At 38.7% G+C, this 23,700-nt stretch overlaps 1 protein-coding gene and 1 long non-coding RNA gene across 6 annotated transcripts; both read left to right on the top strand.

Moving 5' to 3' along the window:
* Positions 1-621: 621 nt before the first annotated feature.
* On the top strand, positions 622-5,917 carry LOC118469742 (uncharacterized). 2 transcript variants are annotated; one of them, XR_008601663.1, is made up of 6 exons: positions 622-3,667; positions 4,117-4,217; positions 4,352-4,483; positions 5,103-5,228; positions 5,469-5,544; positions 5,661-5,917. It is a non-coding gene; the product is annotated as an uncharacterized LOC118469742 (long non-coding RNA). The 2 variants fall into 2 exon arrangements; XR_008601662.1 differs by having other exon boundaries at positions 624-4,217.
* A 6,113-nt stretch (positions 5,918-12,030) lies between these two features.
* Positions 12,031-22,758, top strand: sh2d5 (SH2 domain containing 5). 4 transcript variants are annotated; one of them, XM_023264940.3, is made up of 11 exons: positions 12,035-12,358; positions 12,527-12,587; positions 12,747-12,812; positions 12,900-12,980; positions 13,061-13,135; positions 13,218-13,364; positions 18,248-18,448; positions 19,523-19,706; positions 20,081-20,186; positions 20,285-20,444; positions 21,673-22,758. In XM_023264940.3, the coding sequence occupies exons 3-11, from the start codon at positions 12,762-12,764 to the stop codon at positions 21,877-21,879; spliced, it is 1,212 nt and encodes a 403-aa protein (XP_023120708.1). In that variant the 5' UTR covers positions 12,035-12,358; positions 12,527-12,587; positions 12,747-12,761; the 3' UTR covers positions 21,880-22,758. The 4 variants fall into 4 exon arrangements, with proteins under 4 accessions (XP_023120710.1, XP_023120708.1, XP_023120706.1 ...); XM_023264938.3 differs by lacking the exon at positions 12,527-12,587 and having other exon boundaries at positions 12,035-12,306; XM_023264939.3 differs by lacking the exon at positions 12,527-12,587.
* Positions 22,759-23,700: the final 942 nt, after the last annotated feature.

Below are 23,700 nucleotides of genomic sequence, written 5' to 3'. Positions count from 1 at the left end.
GGTGATGCTGATGGTTTCTTGGTGTTAAATTGTTATTTGTGAGTTTTACTGTACAAAAAACAAACCCTGAAATATGTGAACAAAGCGCTAAAGTGATTTAATGGAGCCCAAACTTTTGAACAGTAGTGTACATTTTGTCCACATTTGACTTTGAAAGTTTGGGGAAAATGGCGACTGTACTATTTTTCATAAAATGTTGAGAATCTGATCTGTTCTGACCCTCTGAAGGTCTTCAGAAGCTCTTTTCTAACTTTCTGATGTAAAATTTATTTCATGTGATGTGGTTCTTTGGTTTGTTTGTGCTGAGACCAGTAATATGATTCATTTACAAGGGAACTGTTAGAAAACAGGCAAAAGCTCTGAATGCTGTCCACATCAAACATCTGTATTTTATAAAGGATTACTTGTGTTGTTCCATCATTTTTAACGTATTTTAAGGTTTAAAACATGTTAAATAATTTCTATGTTTTAAGGTTAAAAGTTTTAGACAAAGATGGCGACTGGGCCATTTTTCATAAAATAACAGATGCATATTTTTGGTAACTACGGAGATGATGGAAGTCTTTGGAGAAGCGTTCGGGGGAACGTCATGACGTCAGAACGTGCAGGTGTAAACAAAACAGCTGAGCTGATCTGATGGAAGATGTCGGAGCATCGGGTCCTTTTCAGTTCAGAGCTGATCCTGTTTGTGAACTGATGCTCAGATGTTGCTTCAAAAACTCTGTTAGATTTTTGTTGTTGTGAACTGACCTGAAGTCAGTGTGTGACTGTCAGCGGACAAACAGCTGTTGTGTTGAATCTGTCGTTTGTCATCATTTAGGAGCCTTAAACTCCACATGCTGTTAGTTGATCACTCTGAAATGTGTTTTCACTCCGAGTCAAGCTGTTCCTCTGTTTTCTTATCGAACTGTGAGAGTGACTGGATGATTTCCAGTTTCTAACCTGGAGAGAAGCTCGCACGTTTGTGTGCCTATTTTGGAGAAGTTTCGTTGTTGGTTCCGCATGACTTGGTAAAGGTACCAGAGGTTCAGAGTGCGTAATTACGCATACGGTGTTGTGCGCTGCAGCTGGTTGGCTGGATGAGTGTTTTCTAGCGGTGGTGGAGACTGTGGCAGCATCTTGTAAACACAGTACACGTAGTATCATGAAAGGTGAAGAAATCAGTGAAGGTGCTCACACCCTCTTTTCAAACGGTCACATTTAAAGTTCATTTTAATACGATGTGGTTTGATGGTGGAGACACCAGTGAAATGATTTTATTAACATGTTACTGTGTGGATGCATCACTGCTGCATGTGACTGGATCTGAATCTGTTCTGTGTATTTAGTATTTACTGGTTGAGGTGGAATCACTGTGAGAAATTAGGGGTTTGAACAGTTGCTTTTTTCTGTACTGTTATTATATCATACAAAGTCAGCATTTCTAAATGTAATTGCATAAACTGGCACAATGATGGTAAATGATAAAAACTTTACAGAACTGGTAAATAATGTCCGCATCAAAGATCTGTATTTGTATGAATGGTAATTTGTTCTTTGATGACATTTGACCTCAAAATCACACTATTTTCACTGTATTTATTTCTATTAGCATTTTATAGATATTTCCTTATTTTGAAAAAACATACTTATATTAAGTGCTGACAGATGGTAATCATTTCTAAATTGTAATTCTGTGTTTAAAGCGGTGACCTAGACACAATATGAGGATGAAGTAAAACAGGCAGAACATTGGTTTGTGATGCTTCAGAGCTCTGAGTGTGTTTCTAGTCTCTGCTGACTAAAGACACACAAAGTGAGGATTGAAATTGTGCAGTTTTCATTTTGGAACGGGCTTTGTACAGAAATGTGAGAAACAGCCTGAAAGCCAGAAAGTGTCCTCTCAGTGTAAAATGGAACTTTGCTGCCTGCCTTGGTTTAACCCTCCTGTTGTCCTCATTTACAGGCACCAAAAAATACTGTTTCCTTGTCTGAAAAAAAATCCAAAAATTCAGCAAAAAAATTCCCCAAATTTCTGAAAATTTGCAAAACCTTCAGGAAGAAAATTTCAATAATTCCTTAAAAGTTTTATTTTTTTTAAAAATCCCCCAAATTTGGCAAGAAAATTCTTGTTGTTCAAAGATTTCCCAAAAATGTTGAAAATGTGGACATTAGAAGTTTCACTGTGAAAATATATATTTTTTCCACATTTTCAAACTAAAATGGGCCAATTTTGACGGGCAGGACAACACCAGGGTTAAAAAGCTGGCTCTGTGGTCGGAATCAAATTGAACTCATTGGAAGATGAGGAGAGACGTGCACTGAGCAAGGTGGAGGCCATTCTGACAAACATGGATCATCTACTTCATATCTGCCTCAATGAGCAACGAAACCTCGGTGGTAAACGGCTCCTATTCCTGTGCTGCAGACAGAAAGATTTAGAAAATCTTACCATCAGCAATTAGAGTATTTAATTCTAAAGTAAACTGATGAGACCCCAGACACTTGAATTTCCCTTTGGGGATAAATAAAGTTATTATATTGTATTGTAGCTCCAGGGACTGAAGGTGTCCTGTAATGTGCAGCAACATGTTCTCCTCTGAGGCTGCTCATTTAGATCTTATGTTCTATCAGTGTTGTGAAGCAGTGCTCTAAACATTGAGGAAAACAATCAGTGTCCATCTTTGACACGACAGCAGCAGCAGCGTCTGAGCAGCTTCACCACTGTGTTCACCTGGATCCAGTTTAGTTTGATGGAACCAAGTGAACGATGTGAGGAGCAGAAAGTCTCTGAGGTCAGACAGCAGCACTTTGAAATATTGCTTTGTTTCTGTTTTCAGAGGACTTGGGACCTCCATTGGAGCCCCGAACCACCGATCCTCCAACTGGTTACACACACACACACACTCACACACACACACACACAAACACACACCCACCACGTTTACCCACCATCCTCACCCTGTCTCTCCCTCCTCCTCCTCCTCCTCCTCCTCCTCCTCCTCCTCCTCCTCCTCCTCCTCCTCCTCCATGGTTTCTCTCCTCCCTCCCCTCTTCTCTCGTCTCTCCCTTTCTCCACCCTCCTCTCAGCACAGCTGCCAGATAGGTAAGAGAGGTGCTGAGCCTCCAGCAGGCCAACCTCCAAGTAAGAGGTCTCGCACTTAAACTCTTATTTATTATAGTTTAAGTGCAGTTTCTTTTTTTTTTTTTTAAGTTTAACTGAATGTGATTTATGTTGGATGTGATCTGGTCAGACTTTATTTGAATGAATCTGTTGTGATGATGTCTGATCGATCTATTCCAACTTTATTTGAATATATTTTCTCTTTGTATAGTGTGATTTATGTTGGATTGTGATTTCATCAGACTTTATTTGAATGAATCTGTTGTGATGATGTCTGATCTATTCTGACTTTATTTGAATCATTTTTTCTGGTTTTATTGTATATAGTTCGTTTGCAAAATGTGATTTATGTTGGATGCGATCTGACCAGATTTTATTTGAATGAATCTGTTGTGATGGTGTCTGGTTGATCTATTCCAACTTTATTTGAATGAAATTAAATTGAATATCTATTGTTTGTGGCCCTGCAATGGACTGGCGAGCTGTCCAGGGTGTCTCTGCCTTCGCCCTGAGTCGGCTGGGAGAGGCTCCAGCCCCGCGTGACCCTACAGAGGATCAAGCGGAGTGAGGATGGATGGATGGATGGATGGATGGATGGATGGATGGATGGATGGATGAATGGAGTGTGATTCCAACTGAACTCTGTCCTTGTCAGTGGGACTCAGGTCAGGGTGCCTTTCAGAGGTGTGGGTGGATCTGGGGGGAATAGCATCCTCACAGTGAAACTCCGCTCTGGGTAAAGGTGAGAAGGATGCAGACAGCATGTCATGAAGTAGTAATATGTGTGTCTGCGTCCCATCCTGGACCCACAGTGGAGTCCACAGCGACAAGGACCAGAGTTCAGTGGAATCACACTGGGAGGGGGGAGGAAGCTTTCACGGGCCACTGCACAGCAGTGGCCCGTGACAAGGTAAGTTTTAGGTTTTGATTATATATTCATAATAAACAAAGTTTTTAAATATCCAATAGGAGGTGAGCAATATTCTGACATGTTCTCCTGTTGTTTTTTCCAGCCCCAGCAGACCCATGAAGATGACCAACCGAGCCCACCAGAGACGACCCCAGAGACTGCAACCAGACGACAGGACAACTTTCTAAGGAGCAGAATGCACTGGTACTTTACAAAGAATCGCCCTACACATACTGCATGTTTACACAGGGATTTAGTATACTGTACATCACTGACTGAGAGAATGTAGTTCTGTCAGAGTCGATGGAAAAATCAATCTACGTGTTTTTTTTTAATAGCTGTTTCCTGGCCCCCAACGATTTCAACAAGGATGGAACATCAAGGAGAAAAAAGTCATTAAGAAGAAAAGGATGATGGGAACTAGATCCAGGAGCAGTGCATGAGATGTGAGACCACTCAACTAAAACAAGGTGAGTCCAGAGGAACAGAGATGCAATGATTAATCACTTAATCAAACACATCGATTGTATTGTTGGAATAACTTTTAAAGACAAAATAAAGTCAAAATTATCTGATTCCAGCTTCTTAAATTTGAATATTTGCTGGTTTCTTTACTCCTCCATGACTGTAAACCAATTGGTAATTAAAGGAAAAAAGTCAAATTTCTCTGATTTTAGCTTCTTAAATTTGAATTGCTGGTTTCTTCACTCCTCCATGACAGTAAACTTATTACTAGAGTAATTACAGGGGAGAAAAAGACAAATTTCTCTAATTCCAGCTTCTTAAATTTGAAATATTTCTGGTTTCTGTCCTCCTCTGTGACAATGAACTGAATATGTTGTGTTATGTTGACAACACAAAACATTTAAGGACATTGTTGTGGTCTTTAGGAACCACTGATAACATTTTTCAGCATTTTCTGACAAACTACAGACCAAACAACTAATCAACTGATTGAGGAGATGTTCAACAGACTGACAATGAAAACAATCATTGGTGGAAGGCCTGTTAATTTCAGTTCTATGGCTCAAATGCAATTATTTATCTGTGATTTAATGAACCATCTTGCTGTGTTTTTGCTCTCTTTAGAGCTCTCTCTCCAAGACACCCAGTAAAATGAATGATCAGATCAGGACAAGAAACTAGATCAAGAGCAGCCACAGTATGTGAACTGAGACAATGGAAGAGGGGATGCTTAATATAGTGACACAAAAGGTGAGACAACAAAGAAATCTAATTCTTTTGTGTTTCATTATTTTGTGTATGTTGTGGCCTATAACAAAGGACATCATCCATCCATTAGCTACATCTTTTATCCTATATAGAGTTGCAGGGGTTTCAGGTCACCAGTCAGCCTCAGAGCGATCACAAAGAGACTGACAACCATTCACACTAAGCCGTCAGGTTTAGTTTAGAATCACCAGTTAACCTTCCATGTATGTGTTTGGATTGCAGGAGGAAGTGAGAGTACAAAGAAAAAGCCACACAGCCACAGAGAGAACATGGATGGAAAGAAACAGATGACCAGCAGGTTGGTACCAATATAAATACAATAAACCTAGTGACAGTGTATTCTTATATACTCCTACTGAATGTGAATCTCACACACGTGTCTGTGATTCTTTTCTCCCAACGCTGTGACTTCAGAATCTAAGAAGATAAAGAAACACTTCGAGGAGCCTCCAGACGATCAACGACAGAAGAAACATGTCAGAGAACAGGAGGAAGATGAATAACAGCATCAAAGAGAGAAAAAGAAACAGACCCAAGAAGAAGAAGAAACAGACCCAAGAAGAAGACCCAAGAAGAAGAAGACCCAAGAAGAAACAGACCCAAGAAGAAGAAGAAACAGACCCAAGAAGAAGAAACAGACCCAAGAAGAAGAAGACCCAAGAAGAAACAGACCCAAGAAGAAGAAACAGACCCAAGAAGAAGAAGACCCAAGAAGAAGACCCAAGAAGAAGAAACAGACCCAAGAAGAAGAGCTAGACCCAAGAAGAAACAGACCCAAGAAGAAGAAGAAACAGACCCAAGAAGAAGAAGACCCAAGAAGAAACAGACCAAGAAGAAGAAGACCCAAGAAGAAGAAACAGACCCAAGAAGAAGAAGAAACAGACCCAAGAAGAAGACCCAAGAAGAAGAAGACCCAAGAAGAAGAAGACCCAAGAAGAAACAGACCCAAGAAGAAGAAGAAACAGACCCAAGAAGAAGAAGACCCAAGAAGAAACAGACCCAAGAAGAAGAAGAAGACCCAAGAAGAAACAGACCCAAGAAGAAGAAGAAACAGACCCAAGAAGAAGAAGACCCAAGAAGAAACAGACCCAAGAAGAAGAAGAAGACCCAAGAAGAAGAAGAAGACCCAAGAAGAAGAAACAGACCCAAGAAGAAGAGCTCCAGATTACTCCAAAGGTAAACTCCTCAAATGAAATGTGCCTACAGTTAAAGTCATTTCAGTGGATATCTTTACTATAGACATAGATGCTCTGAACGACAGCTTCAACATTACATTTCAATGTGAGACTCCATTCATTGTTTTTTCTCCAAATGTAAATACAGCAACCCAGGCTGCTGGGGACTTCCCATGATGCACTGAGCCCCTCCCCTCTCCTCATCTCCTCTCCTTACAGTTAGATGCCACCATTGTATGTCACTAACTTTGTGTCTGGTCCTCTCTGCAGGTGTCTCTGGATCTGGAGCTACAAGTTTAGATGTGCTGTTATTGGCCTCACCCACCTGCAAAGAGTTCATGTTCTCTCCCTCCTCTGTACCCTCATTCCAAACGGAGGTTTTTTTTTCAACTTCCTGGCAACAGGAAGTTTTTTTTCCTCCACACTGCTGCCAAATGTTTGATCTGATCAAACTGCAATAAGAGAGAGTCTTAAATAAAAAGCCAAAACAAGAGAACTGTATCTGTTTGTTCGAACATTTGACATTATGGACTCTTCCTGTAGCCTTATTCTATGGTTAGAAAATCATGTTAGTCTAAAAATGTGTTTTCAAACCACTGGTTTCTCATAAACACCTGTGACTCAGACAAACTGTCCAGCATTTGCATGTTTGAAAGGTTGTTTAATAACTTGGGATAAATACACAGGTTACTATTTTCACTGAATACACAAATGCTGCTTATTTTCGTGTTAACAGTTTTGGGTTAGTTGTTCTTTCCAGTGCTTGTTTTATTTACAAAAAACACATCAGATAATGACATAAGAAAGTGAAAACAATATAACAGCTCAAATCACAAATAGAAGATATGAAGTAAAACACATCCAAATCAGAGAGACAGCACCCACAAGTACATGTCAACTCCTGAATGTGTTGCCTTCACTGAAGTCCAGAGGTTTAACAGGTGCAGCAGCTTCTGACCTCTGTGGACTGAGCTGAAATCCGTTCCAGAGCAACAAAAATCTGATTATTTTAACCTACTGATAGCTTCTTCTTCCCTCCTATTACTCTCTGCTCTTCCTGCTTCATCCTGGATTCTAAATAATCCCGGTTATGATGGACTTTAATATGTGGCTATGGTCTGATAACTAATAAACAAATGCTGCATTTCTAAACCAAAAAAAAAAAGCTACATTTCTAACAATGCCATATGGTTGAATGAACAGCCTTGGTGGAGTACTGCGCTCTGACTGCTTTTCTTGTTATCATTTGCTGTGTATTTGCCATTGTGAGGACAAAAATCTGCTTTCTGTAAGAATGTACCAAACGTCCAGAAGATAAAAGACAAGATTATTAAAGAATGTAATCCTATCGACCAACAATTCCTATTCGTCAGTGATATCAGACCTGGCCTAATTATTGAAAAATTATTCAAATGAGCATTTTTTGATCCAACACCTCTCTGATTAAGGTTTGGCTATGAGTACCTAGTTAAAGATTGAGAAAGCTAATCGCTATGGTTCAACAAAAAACAAACCAACCTCTCTAAAGGTGTATTTCAAATCCCTTCCTCATTCCCATGTACATAATCAGTTTAGTAATCTAGTGACCTAGACGGCACACCGGGATCGATCCCACGCTTCAGTTCAATCTGCCATAAGCATTTTAGACAAAGGTTATTTCAGAGGAATCACCACAAATCATGAATTTTCTCACAGAGGTGAGGTGGAAGTTGTGAATTTGTGCTACTGATCAAGAAAAACTGTCTTGAGTTTTGAGGGATTTGCAGACACGTCTACGCCTACACCTGATTTCTCTCTACTTTCAAAAACAATAGATGCTCTCACAACTAGACTAGACTGCTTTTTATAACGATCTATGCTCCATCGTATCTGTGGACTCTGTGGAATCACTGTCAGCACTGGGATCAAACATGGGGGTTTTAAAGGTTAACTTTATCACTGGTCTTTAGCTCTATTGGTATTGCATTGAACAAATAAAAAACAAAACTAAATAAAATATATGAAGACATAAAACAAAAAATACTACACTTAAAAATAAAAAGATTTTTGTAGGGTTATAACTTCAGGTCTAAATTAGACACAATAATCTCCATAATGAATTTCACTGTAGGGTATTAACCTTATATTTAAATTAGCCAGACTAATCGCTATAATTAATGATAGGGTCTTTGTAAAGGAGGTGTCGGGAAGGAGACCCAAACTTGTGACCTCTGGGAAGGACTGTATTTAGACTGGTTCAGTTACATTCAATCGCCCCAGGTTGTCTGGCAGAACAAAAGAGAATGCTAGTTTACACTCAATCATGCCACTCTTAATTCACAAATGAGAACTTTCCATGGTCGTGATTATGGTTGTGTTTATTATTGCTGTGGTTTCTATAAAAGGACAAAGACAAAAAAATACAATAAGCAATGACAATTATGAATGCAATAACACAGTGACAACAAATTATGTATAAAATAATGAAAAAGATTGACTATATTACTGAAATGTTCATGAATATGTGTACCATTCAACAAAAGAGGCTATAATTTACATAAGGGCAAAAACAGTACAAACAACATATAGGCCCTTTAATACCGTGCCCCCTTTTATGAATAATGCCAAAGAAACACATTACAATATCAATCCGCCCTCTAAAACACTAAAAACTAAAGCCCAAATAACATTTGGCAAATAAGGGGTTAATGGTCCCAATGGACGCGAGGCGAGGCGCACACGCGCTCATCACGTGAAGGGAGCATGCTGCCTAACTTCGACGCTTATGCGCAGAATAAAGCCCCCGATTGGTTAAACGAAACTTTAGCAGACATAACAACATAAAGTGGACATGACTTACATTCTCATGGACGCACAACACGAAAGGGGGAAGAAAAGTATGCCGAGAAGAAGGGGAGAGGACAGAGAATGTGCCCTCACCGAAGTCACCTGCAGACTAACAAAAACCAGCGCTACTGATATCTGTCTCCTGATTGGTGGAGAGCAGGGAGGGGAACACCGAGGAAAAAATACTATTGGTTGCTAGGTAGATTATGATAATATAAGAAATAGAAACTTAGAAAGTGCTAGAAGACGGAATATCCATTAACTTAAAGAAACATTACCAATATAAAATAAAAAAAACCTTGTTAAAAAGATTATCAAATGTGTTGGAGGGAAAACAATCGGACAAGAAGGAGGTCTGTCTGATCAATATCCCTAAAGGAAATCTTTTGAAATTCCAAATGTCCAGAGATCATGACAGAACTTCAAATCTGATGCTGACTGAGATCATCCCAGAGCAAACGAGAAGGACAGTACCGGTTTCAGGGACCAGTGATGGTCTCTTTGCAGATAAATGGCACAAAATTAGGCTCTGACCATGCTGTTGAGGTACATGAACCTTGTGTAACTGCTTCAGTCTGTAGCTCACCAGAGCAACACATGCTGAAGCTGTCGTGGAAGAAACAGCAAAAGAAGTTCCTAAGAAAGCGTACGTGAACTTAATCGTGCAACAGGTGGTTCAAGAAAGGAAACCTTCCCTGCTCCTACTGTGAAGATCTGGAGACCAAACACAAATGCTGACCGACAAAGTGTGAGCCGATGTCCAGAGCAAAGACTTTAACATTCAAAGTGAAAAAGCTTAAAAGATCTCCCACAAGACTATGTTCAAATGGCTTTGCAAGAAGTGGGGTGGTATAGAGCGCATTCTGGTGTCTACGCACTAGAAGAAGGATTGTTGGACATTCTTAAAAAAAAAAAAACACTTTCTTTAACACCAGCTGACAAAATGATGAAGGTTAAAGTTGATGGTTTGATACATTGATGGGTCATTCAACCTCAATTCATCAAATTTTAAAAAGCTTTCATGCCTGACCATCTCATATTTGTCAGATTTTTTTTCAGTGCATGTTTGTTTGAGTTAAAAATTGGCTAAGAAGGCTGGGTGATTTTGAACATTGGATCGCCAAAAACTTGAGAAATAATGTAAATAGAGTCCTGAAATTAAATTTTCTCTACTCTGATATTCCACCAACCATAAAATTTAAACATCATCATTTTAATGTTAAAACTTGAATAACTGTGATAAAACATTGAATTTGAATCTCATAATTGGAATAAAATTGTACATTTGAATATCAAGCTAAGACATATATATGTCTTAGCTTGAATAATTTAAATAATAAATTTATTTAAATGTCATAAGGTGCACTTCACTTTCTCAACTTGAATAATTGCAATAAACCCTTTAACTTTTTTCTCATACTCTTACTGTAATCACCAGTAACAGGGTCGCAAACTCATGCTAATGTTAGCTTTTTTTAAGGAGTAGAAGCTAGATATTTAGCTAGCTGTTGCAGCTAAATATCTAGCTTTTTCTTGACTTTTTTACTGATGGAAAAAAGTAAAGAAAAAAGCAAAAGGGATTTGTCTTATCCTGAAAATATGCAGAACAGGGTTGCATGAGGTAGAGTGAGACATTCAGTCAAGGCAGACAATGTTATAAAAATATGAAAAATAGAAGAGCAGACTTAACTTTGCTCTACCCATTCTTTTGGAAAACTGACGATGCTAATTCCAGCGTTTCATGTGATTCACTGTTTTCTTCTTCTACCAGCTAAAAATGTTATGCTACCAGGGTTGCGTTCATGTTGTGTGACACACGTTCCATTAACCCTTAGATGCACCAGTGGGTCAAAAATTACCCAATGAGGTCGTTTTCTCGCATTATCTTTGTAATGAAAAATTTCTATCATTTAATTTTCCAGCTATTCCTTCAAAACATATTGTTGAAATCATTCCATTTAGCAAAAAACTCCCTTTTATACCTTTAAAGAAATTGTAATATTTGTATTACTACCCCAAGCTCTTTGTCACTGATAATAATCATACAGGAGGTGATGAAGTACACAAACTTGGAGGGATGGAGAGCAGCGGCAGTTGAAGGAAAAGAGTGGAAAAATGTCAACAAAATGGATGGGGACATTCTTTTATTGTTGTTATGTGTAATATTCTTCTTTTTCTATTATAAAAATGTTCAAAATCTGCTATAAAGTGGAAAAATAAACATTTCAAACATGAAATCATTCTTGTGTGGACAAAAATATAATTAAACAATAAAACAATTATTATTCTTAAGCAAAATGACAAAAAATAACTTAAAACACATTGATTCTTATATGGGTCATTTTAAACTCATTTATGGAAGAGTGTAGGGTCCAATTACTGGAGCATCTGAGGATTAAAAATAATTATTATTTAAAATATTGTCTTGATTTATAAAATGTTCCCACAATTCGTGTAAAAATAATATCAAAAACTGGAGATTTAGATTAATTTTAACTGTTTTATTTAGTTTGGTCATCAGGGCGATGGGACAAGAGAAAATGGCATGTTAGGGGGAACTCCAGACTTATATGGTATTTTTAAAAATATTTTCAAACATTCTTTTCTCCTAATTTTTTTCAGATTTGGTCTCAGGAGAAGTACATTTACACAACAACTGCATGTTGTAGTATTTTGTACGTGGATTATTTGTCCTCCAATTTTGGAATGACACACGTTTGCGCTTTTCCTTTCCAGCCCCTCTGGTGGGTGTGTGCAGGGATCTTGGTTAGTTTAGTTGCACAATGAGCAGGAATGTGTGGACAGAAGCAGCTGCAGGGGGAGGGTGATGTGATTCACCGCGTTATCTTCCGCTGGCTGTCATATCTTCGATTGGAGGAGTGAAGTTTTCATTTGTACCTTCTCTTCCTCCTCCTTCTCCCCACTCGGAGCCCCGCCTCGGGCCGCTGGCACACCTGGACTCGGAGCAGCGGCGGCGGCTAAATCTGCGGAGGAGCCCGGTGGTCTGGAGGTCTAGAGGTCTGGAAGTTGGAGGCTTCAGGACGCTTCGACTCTCAACAGTAGGTTTCAGTGATTTCAAAGCCTCGTCGTAGCCGCATGCAGTGAACCCAGGTTGGTGTTTGTTGGGCTCCACAGGGCGGAAACCGTCCACAAGTTAATGTTCTCCTGTCCATGTGTCTTTCATTTTGCTTCATCCACACCTTTTGGGATTTCGCTGTCTGTTCGGGACAGATTCGCTCAGTAAAACTGAAACCAGATTTTTTTTTCATGTGTTAACAGCGACTTTGACGCATTTACGACGCTGAAAATGGGCCAAATGCGCCAGTCAGGACGCATGCGAGTAAAGCGCCACACAGACTCACAGCTGATATTAACTCAGCACACACTAACCCGACTCACAGTACTGTGTGTGTGTGCATGTTTTATCAGGACTTTTGAATGTTTTTGGTCTTTTGAATGTAAGGGTTTTCTGCCTGTGTTTTTTTTTTTTTTTTAATAGGAATAAACAGTCAGAATGGGTGAAGCACCAGCCAGAGAGGATGGCACAGTGACCCGGTCAGCAGAGGTATCACTACAGATGAGATTTTATTGTCTGCTTTCTGTCTTTTTGTGTGAGTGTGTGTTTTTTTTAAACGTGTTTTCTCTGGTAAAGTATGTGGGCTCATTTCCTGTGGACGACCGCTGTTTGGACGAGCAGATTAAGCAACTGGACACACAGCTGACGTCCCTCAGAGTGAGTCTTTATCTGAGATTTCTTCACTCACTGCTAGGATTGTAAATCCAGGACCTAATCAAGTGTTTGTCTTCAATCAGACATGCAAGAGACGGCGGCCTGTGTCCCTGAAATTCTCCATTAAAGGTGTGAAAATGTACAATGAGGATGAAACAGTAAGTCTTAACACAATAGTTCTACATAAACAGCTTGTTTTAGGGTATTTGTTGCTGTATGTGAGTCCCTCCCTGTCTGCAGACCCTCCTCATGGCTCATGCTCTGCGTAGAGTCTCTCTGTCCACCGCCCGGCCCGTCGATGCCCAGTTTGCCTTTGTCTCCCATAACCCAGGCAGCATCGATGCCCAACTCTACTGCCATGTCTTCAAAGCAAGGCATTCCAGAGCGGTAAGAAGCCTCCAGTTATTGTTCCGTTATGTTGCTTTCAAGTTCTAATATGAGGAAAAAACAGGTCCACGGAAGTGCTTTTCTTTTCTTGGTTTTCTGGAAGGATCACGGTTAAACAACTTATTTTTGAAACAGTGGAAGACTCTGAAATCCTATGAAATTTATTTATAAAAGCCATTTAAAACAACAAGTGTTGGACCAAAGTGCTGCACAGTTATGAATAGCAACCGATAAGACATTGAAACTTAAAACAATTCTCTGTAAAAACGCAATAAAATGAAGGACAAAAAAGATACAACACAATAAAAGATGAAGTCAGGATGCCAGTCCGTACTTTGATGGAATACCAAAGAGGGGGGGTCTTCAGCAGTGACGTTTAAGTTTCTAAAGCAGGGGGTGTCAAACTCATCTTAGTTCAGGGGCCACATGCTGCCCAGTTTTGATCTCAAATGGGCCGCACTGGGTAAATCACAGCATGATAACCTATAAATAATGAGAACTCTAAATATTTCCCTTTGTTTTAGTGCAAAAAATACCTTCTGAAAATGTTAATGAACTATTTTTTTGGAAAACATTATGAACAAAAGTGAAATTTTTTTAAGATAAATAAGTGCAATTTCAACGTTTTTGTGCCTCAGTTTATCATTTACAAACATTACAACTTTACCCAGTGTGCCTACAAAAAGAACAAAACATTTAGTCATAAGTATCTGGAATTGAACAATTCTACTCTAATGATCTGACAACTTGTCAAGATCTAGAAATTATTTGAAATTTACATTCATTTACACATCTGTGTAGCAATCCTGAGCACCCACACCATACAAACTAAAGTGGGAACTATAAAGAAAGAAGTTAAGTTGTCCCCCTGCCTTGTAAATGTATTAAATTAGTACATAAAAAATAAATAAAAGTTGTGGCAGTACAGTGGACAAATTTAAAATAGCAGTTACTTTTATTGACAAATTGCAGTAAATGTCTTCTCTGTAGTTTTTGCACTTTACAAAGTCATCCTGTGGGCTGGTTTTTGGCCAGCAGGCTGAGAGATCTGAGAGAACAGTTAGCAGCTACTGCAAAGACTCCATCACATTTTCTTTTTATTTATTACATTAATTTGTTCCCCTGTCAGTTAAACCTTGTAATCTGCAGCCCCCACAGGACAGACTGAACATCAGGGAAGCTCTAAGAGGTTGTTGTAGTTTATGCATTAAGATGTGCATGTTCTGACAACTATGCTCTCAAATCTGTTTAAGTATGTGTATGTTATTCTAATGTGGCTGGATGCAGTTGTTCCTTTAATCGAAGACAATTTTCTCCTGTGGGAGACAACTATTAGATAACCCTAACCCTTCACAAAATATGCTGTAGAATGGCTTTACTACTCGACTTTAAAAGTTTTTAACAAGATCTGGGGCCCTATTCTAGACATATGAGACTTGCATCCACAGTAAACTAACTACTGTTTAGTCCAGTTATTTTGTATTTCGATGAATGAGTTGATTCGTGTCCGATATTGACATACATAGCCAACTTGATTTTGTTAGTTTTTTCTAGGTAGGTGGGCTTTAGATTTTATGTGTGGAAAAGTTTAAAAAATATATTTTTATAAATATTAAGTAGAGAGAATAAAAAAATTTTAAAAAAGAGCTGCTAAGCAAAACTCTTTTTTTAGCAGAGTTTTTGGGAAAACCAAATTTTTTCAGGGCAGTTAAAAGTCGATTGTGAGACGAGTGAAACTTAATGTAACTAGAAGTTGATCAATAACTAATATAACAATATATGTTGTTTAAAAATTAGACCATTATAGTTAATGTGACGTGACTCCATGTACCAACAAGAAATTCATTCACGGTAATGGCTGCAACAAAACTATAACAGAAGAGAACAAGAAAAGCACTCAGAGAGCACAGTACTCCGCCAAGGCTGCTCAGTCATTGTATGATTTCTGACAGATGAAATCTTTAAGAACAAATGACCTTGCGCTGAGCACAGATGTGTGTGTGTGTGTGTGTATGTTATGTACGGATACTGAATCCTGTGACCTCAATATGTAGCGGGCGGCAGGAATTGATGGGACTCGGAAACACCTCCACAATTTAATCAATTGTTCCTTGTATCGTTTCTGACGGATAAGTTCCAATAAGTCCACATCGGTGGATTTGTGTCGTGCCGCTATCTGGCAATGATACAGAAATCTTAAACAAATCACTGACAAAATGTAATGAATTGGTCCTTGTGTCATTTCTGACCTGCCTTGAAATTTTTATCCAAATCTGTCGGTCCATTTTTGAGAAATGTTGTGCTCAGAAAGACAGACAAACAGAAAAACATGCTCATCATCACCTAACTTCGCTGCGTTCCTTGGCGGAGTAATGAGGCAGATGTCGGTGAACTCAATGTGAGAATGATGACTGAAAAGTGAATAATAATAATAATAATCTCTATTTACAGAACACTTTACAAAAGTCCATGTTACAAAGTTCTTCCCAAAGCAGCAAAAAACATACAGGCATAAAATCATCAGGATTTAGAAGGCAGAAACACAATGTGATGTATACAAACAGGAGGGGTATGAAGTAAAAATAAAATTGCAGGAAATAAAAGACAGTTTAAAGGATATTAAAATCAAGGAAGACTCTCCAATTAAGAGTATGTTTTAAGAAGCGACTTAAAAGACGTCACTGACTCAGCCGACTTGAGTGCCTCGGTTAGGTTGTTCCAGATCCTTGGGGTCCTGACTGCAAACACAATTTTCAGCAGGGTCCAAGTGAAAACTCCAACTGTCTGGTTGGACTTTGGTTGTGTCGAGACTTCATGCCTCATTTACACCTGAAGTTAACATGTAGTCTGTATCTTAGTACATAATCTGGATAATGATCTCTTATATAGTGTATCTGCGTTCTTGTGGTAAATGCTCAGCTGTGACTTGACCCAGTAGAAGAGCTCAGGTAAAATTATTAACTGTGGTCACCTCTGTTCCCAGTGAGCCATGACCAGTTCCACAGTGAACCAGCAGTGCAATAGCAGAGCCTCCCATAAGTGGAATGCAGCTGTATTGCACTTGAGCTGTCCTGCTTTGTCACATTAAAATGTCTGCTGCGAAAAATATTTTTTCTGTCCTCTGTATGCAAATTAATTTGGCTAGGCTGATTTGTCAGCTAACATGGCACATTTCAGGTCAAGGAAAGCAACATGCTCTAATTGCTGCTGCCCGTGGCTTTGTCAGAGTTTGGTGACCTTTCAACTTACTGGGTAGATTTTCTTCTCTCAACAGTGTGGTCAGGCTGTATGATTGCATTTACACCTACTCAGGCCCAATAGCAGTGCAAACCTGGCCATTTCAAAATGTGGTCTGGATACATATCGCACGTTAATACCAGGTGGCAATGGGGTCTTAATGCCTCCAATCGTAATATTTAACACTTTAAAGGTGGAGTCTGTAATTCCAGACATCTCAAACTTTAAATGGGTAAGAAGCCCGGCTCACTGGCTTGGAGCTGGGCGTGGAATGCGAGCCGCCTAGTGGGCCACTTTGGTAAGCAGAGGGATGTGGGATGAACCGAATGCCAGGTGCCACATTTAGCATCACTGTCCATCTAGAATCCACACTGGAATAATGTTGTGTTTTTCAGTCCAAGCCGGTTTCTTTCCCATTTACAGAGCCAGAGCAGTGTACAAAAACCTCATTTTTTTTCGATACACACAAAACAGACGGCCAGCGAACAGTGAGTCACTGAATCTGACAAAAACTGTAGAGGATTAGAATCACTCACTCGACCTCTGGCACCCTCATACAGCTCGCAGTTTTGGCTTCGACAGTGACAAGGAAATATGTTAAGCAATCAGACAGTAATTATGTCCTTTCTAGGTACTCCCGAAGTATTTAACTAAACTCTGATCTGAACCCAACCAAGAGCCATTTTACCTTCTCCTGTTTGAGGCAAATAAAAACACTTCTGCCAATAACCCTGATAACTGTCGAACCATTAGTTTGTGATGAGATTTGTTTAAAAAAGCAGGAAAAATAGTGCTATGAGATGATACTACATCCTCTCTAGACAGTATCAACTAGAAAAGCACTCAGAGAGTGCAGTACTCCACCAAGGCTGCTCATTTCCCCACGTGGCATTGTCAGAAATGCAGCATTTTTAAAAATTTTTTTTAAAGAAATGCAGCATTTGTTTCTTAGTTATTGATGACCAGAAATCACGGCAACATAGAATGTGGCCATTTAACATAGATGTACACCACAAACAAAATGACCTTGGGCTGAGCACAGGCGTATGTTACGCATGTGTACGTTATGTACGGATACCAAATCACGTGACCTAAATATGTAGCAGGCAGCGAAAATTGATGGGACTCGGAAACACCCCCATCATTTCCAATGGATAAGTCTGCAGCGGATGATTTTTAGTAGGATCACAATCATGTGATCATCAGCAGGCAGCTGACGTAGTGTTTACTTGTTGTCATAGTTACAGTGACTCCGTTCCACCGTCTCGCAATGATACAGAAATCTTTAACAAATCCATTGATCCAGACTATCAGCCACATCACTGTCAAAATCTAATCACTTGGCCCTTGTGTCATTTCTGAACTTCCCTGAAAATTTCATTTACATCCATTAGTCCATTTTTGAGTAATGTTTCTAACAGACAAACAGACAGACAGACAAACCAACCAACACAGATTGTCACATAATTCCGCCGCATTCCTTGGTGGAATAATTACAGTCATTAAAGATCTGCTTGAGATCTGAAAATTTGGTTAATCAAATTTTAAGCTTCTACTGTATCACACAGTAGAAGCATAAAATTTTAGATACCAAAGTTAGTAAGATGTAACTGTTCAGTTTTCTGTGGTCACCCTCTCCTTTGCAGGCCCAATTCCTGAACTTGCTGCTGTGCCGCTGTTTCCAGCTGTCTTACTTGGAGAAGCACCCAGAAGAGGCTCAGGAAGACTCTGTTGGCTCAGCGCCTCGCCGCAACCCTTCACTACTCAACCACGGCTTCCCTCTTAGCGTCAGTGCCTTGGTGTCATTCAGGAGAGCCCCTTTTAGGGGGTTGCTGCCAGGCACTAAGGTTTGGATCACTCCACCAAAGAAATACTTTAACCTCTTTAGCCCATTGAGAAGTTTAAATGTTTGCATGGAAGGGTCCAATTAAACGTACATCAATCAAATTAACACCGGACATGATGAAGTTGGGTTTTTTAACTACAAATCTTGATAGTAAAATTGTGTGGGCAAGGATAGTTAACTTTAAACTATGCTTGCTCGCACATAAGCTAACAAGAAAAGCACTCCAAGAGTGCAGTACTCCACCAAGGCTGCTCAGTCGCTATATCGTTTACGACTGAAATCTTGAAAAAATTTGTGGCAGAAATCATGGCAACATAGAATGTGGCCATTTAATATAGATGTACCCACAAGCAAAATAACCTTGCACTGAGCACAGGTGTGTGTTATGCATGTGTATGTTATGTACCGAATCACATGACCTAAATATGTAGTAGGCGGCAGGAATTGATGGGACTCAGAAACACCCCCACAGTTTAATCAATTGTTCCTTGTATCATTTCAGACGGATAAGTTCCAATAAGTCTGCAGCAGTGGATTTGTAGTAAGATCGCAATCATGTGATCGTCAGCGGGCAGCTGATGTAGTGTTCACTTGTCATAGTTACAGTGATGCTGTGCTGCTATCTTACAATGATACAGAAAACCTTAATAAATCCATGGATCCAGACTATAAGCTGCATCATTGCCAAAATCTAATCACTTGGTCTTTGTGTCATTTCTGACCTTCCCTGTATTGAGTAATGTTGCTAACAGACAGACAGATGGACAAATGTACACTGATCATCACATCACTCCACCGCGTTCCTTGGTGGAGTAATAAAGAAATGTCACAATTTTAAGCTTGGGTTTAGTTGTAGAACGTCACAGATGAGTAGTTTAAGGACTGTCAGAAAGTTTAAAATCTGACTATTTTTTGAGTTTTAGCAATATCTGGCTCTGATAAATAGTGTTGTTTGGATGATTTTTTTTTTTTTTTTTTGAAAGACGACATGCCTTGGAAACCTCCTGGCACGTTTTGGGGTTCAGTAGGTTAACCATTTGCATTGAGATGACGTTTCTTTCCACCCCATCTGTAGAAAAAGCAGAAGTCTTTCGAGGAACAGCACAGCAGTCAAGACGAAGTCTTCCCCACCTCCTCCCCGTCCCTGGTGCGCAAGAAAGCCATTCGTACCAAAGCGCTGCGTTCTGGTGCCTACCGCTCCTTCACCTTCACGCCGCTCAAACAGCGCAATGTTCAGGAGCGACTGAGCTCATCACAAGGTGGGCCGAGTGTTCACAGAGCGCTATCGAGAGTCAAACAACTGATTAGGTAAAGCAAACCCCTCAGTGTTAGGTGAAGGGCACTCACTCACTGTTGTGATGTCAGAGGGTGTTTTTCTAATTCACACTACATCACGAGGTGGTGCATTCTGGTGAAGCTCCTCACGGTTTAGTTTCTGTCACTGATGTGCCTGTGAGCCTAAACCACTCAAACACTAGCTTTGTTTTTAGTGGACATTTCTTTCACTGAGCTTAGATTGCTTTGGATTTTTTCCCCACACAAACACGGCTCCGAGAATATCTCCACTTCTTGACCTTTTGGAATGTAAACAAATCCAAATTCACAATGATTTCGCTTCTTACATGTGCAACAGGAAAGAACCAAGACAAGATTCCAGGGAGGAGATCCCGGGCTCCCAGCTTGGCCGAAACAGAAGAAGCTCTGGCTCAAGCTGTGTGGTGTTGGGCTGGTATCGCAACGTCAGTATGTCGTGCAGCTGACATGTCTTGCGGCCTGTAGATTTGTTGGAGGTTTTTTTTTGATAATACATACGTGTTTTTTTTCTCTGGTGTTACAGTGACAGCAGCTATTCCCTGCTTGCAGACGATGTTTTGGGATCATACCTTCTTTGCCCACATCCCAAAAAACCCAAATGTGGTTCTCTGATCATTCGCTTCCCCTCTGGCCTCATCACCCACCTCATAGAAAACACTCGTAAAGGGAAATTCTTGCTGGAGGTAATTGTTTTCATTGGAGGATGGCTCTTATACATAATTATTATTATTTGTCTGCAGACATATTTGTTTAGATTCATAGTGGGGAAAAAATTAAGAGAAGACAACTGAGCTTCAGAGTAATTGTTTTTTTTCCCCATAAACACTCAAGACTTATTGCTCTTGTAGACTAGTTGCTTTATAAATAACATTAATTTTTACTTAAATAAACTAATAACATTTACTTATTATTTTTTTCTTTTACAGCTGCATGAACTTTTTAAAATCCAAATTTCCAGATATATTCTCTTATACAGATACAACGTTTGTATATATGAATATATACTGATGTAGTTTATACTTTGTTAGGCCAATTCTTCAGAGAAAATTCACTAAGCTCCAAATATCAAAGAACCAATGTGCATTTTTTCAGCGCTGCAAAGCAACTTTAAATAGAAGAATTTACACATTTTAAACTTGTCTTTACATTTGAACTGTTTAGGTTTTTTTTTTTTTGCCAAGTTACTGTTATTTCACAGCTTTTTTCTGTTTAGTTAAATTATTGATAATATCTAGTAAAATCACAGAAAGTATTAATGTAGAGTTTAACCATATAATCAACAAGCTTAATCTGTAAATAATGTTCACATAACAAAATCAGTACATTTAGTTTGCTTGCAACATTTGACCATTAATTATACTATTTTTTTAAATATACTTGGAACAGCAAAAAAAAATATATAATATGACTACATATATTTATTATGTGAAAGGAAAATTGTATACGTTGAGGACAGAAAAATGGTAAATAATACTAATTTATCTATTGTGCTGAAAAACAATAGTATACCATAAAATCACAGAAAAAAGAATTAATTTACATGTTGATGCAAAAAACTGATAAATGTACTCATCAAAAACCCGTATAAGTAAAATCACACAATTTCACTGAAAGCTAAAGCTTTATTCAGCTAAAATATCAATATTTTACAGATATTTTCCAATATTCTCACTGTTTAGTTGAATATTCCAGTAAGATTCCACTATTTTCTTTGTGGGTTTTTTTCTGTCACTCTTGCTGCCAAATTTTGCCTGTTTTTGTACAGATTTTGTTTTACAGTGTAGGTTCCTTGTTGGCCATTTGCACTGAAACCACAATAATTAAACTGTCAATTAGAATGTAATGCTAAACTGGTAATTCTGTGTAATTTGTGATTTTACGGCACTTTTTTCTGTGTGTATCTATATATAGAAATGCAAGACGGAGTTCAGCTCTCTAGCAGAGCTGATTGAACACTACACGGAGACCCAGGACAACCTGCCGTGTCCGCTGAGCTGTGCTCGGGTGAACCACTGCTACGAGTGGGAGGAAGATACCAGCAAGCAGCAGCCTGTAAAGCTACACAGGAGCCCAAACAAAATCAAAACTAAAAGTACCCACAGAAAGGCATGGGTGTAAACCCTAGACCCTGGAACATATGGACTGCCAAACTTAGAGGATGCAAAATACGGGACACTCTTTATTTCTTTTGCACATTTTTCATCTTTTTCTTTTAATGCACGTGGTATTGTGGGGAGACTTCACTAACTGTAAAATAATGCACCTATTTGCAATGTTGGCACTTACTTAGGGTACTTATTTGTTAAAGATGTCATACTTTGTGCATGCTGCTTTTATGTTTTTGAATATACTTTTTAAAGACTGTTTTTATATGTGCCTATGAGGCATCAGAGGAGTTTTAGTGTTTTTATATGTGAACCTAACAAACTGAATCTGTGGAGTGAATTTTATCACTCAACCTGATGCCAAAACCTTGGCTTTCTTACTGGCCTTGTACAGATGTTACGCATATCTATTTGTTCAAATGTGACTTTTTCCTTGAATTTTAAATGTGCTTGCAGATTACTGTAAGTGAGTTTAGACTTATTGTGTGTTAGTAATGGTAGTGTACATCCTGATGTGTCCTGCTTTAAGGAAATATGATTATGACCCATTGTTTTCTATATCTTGGCGTCTCAGAGTGTATTACTACCCTGAGCATGGCGTCAAGTTATGTTTGTTTTGCTGGTAATGTGAACAGTTAAATATAATGAAAGCTACTTTTTTTTTTAAAGCCCAAAGCTTATTTTTTTCAGCAGAACATAGTACAAACTAGTTGAAGTTCTGCCCAGGGATTTTGGTTATTATAAGACTACATGTAGTATTGTTTCCTTGTCTGGTAGAACAATTCTCTAATGAGTCCTTTCCATATTAAGTTACCATACATTTATCACTTTGTTCACACCAGTTTGAGAATAAATCATGGGCTTTTCTGTTTTCATTCCACACCCTACAAAATGTTGGTTTCTCATTATTTACAAGTGCATAGAATCTGCAGCTCAGTTGATTACACAAAATACATTTTTGTAATCAAAAATGTATTTCTCTTAATAGAAAAAGTGAGCAAATGTGCAGCTGTCATTTTAATATCTTGCATTCAGTTTGGGATAGTAAAACATTTTCAAGGCACCATTGACAATGCATTGACAGGCATAACTACATAAATTCATTAAGTGCAAATAGCATTCATTTTTCTTTAGTAATTATTTGTTTATGGTATGAAATGTCAGTTTATAAAAAAGAAAATCAAAAAAGCACCAGCTTGATAAAATCTCAAAATGTTGAGGTTGCTGTCAAAAGAGGAAAAAATGCAAATAATATATGTTAAGCTGGTGCCTTGGAATTTTTGTCATGTGCTCCTACAGTACAGACAGTGAAATGTAAAATGACTGTTGAATAGCAGAAAGGCATAATACAAAAAATATTCTTTAAAAAGCGGAAAAATAATGAGCAGAGTAAGATTGTGAAACTAAATTGCAATTTACATGTCATGAATAAAAGCTAACATGCACTTTGTGAATACCATGTATACTATGGCAGACTTGAGTTTCTAATGACACCTATGTGGGATCTGTGGCTGCTTTGAAATGGCTCCAAGTGACTTTCCTGATGTGTTCAGGTCAGTGATTTTTAGTTTTTTTCCCCCAGATCTCTCATGACCTTTTCAGACTTTTCCACTGTGGTGTTAGTGGTTGAGTCTAAAGAGTCTATCAAATGGCCCTATTAATATTGTCTCACAAGAATCACCAGCTCTAGTCAATCATAATCGCTTATGAGAAATTAAGAGATTTTGCCCCTACAAAAATTAAATACAACTTGCTATATCAGCAAAACTGATACTTCAAGATGCTGTATGCATAATTTTAACCCAGATGATTTTGTCATTTTTATTCCAGAAAA

The sequence above is a fragment of the Amphiprion ocellaris genome, chromosome 5, assembly GCF_022539595.1.
Source record: "Amphiprion ocellaris isolate individual 3 ecotype Okinawa chromosome 5, ASM2253959v1, whole genome shotgun sequence".
Classification (NCBI taxonomy): domain Eukaryota; kingdom Metazoa; phylum Chordata; class Actinopteri; family Pomacentridae; genus Amphiprion; species Amphiprion ocellaris.
This window is presented reverse-complemented; position numbering and strand designations above follow the sequence as displayed.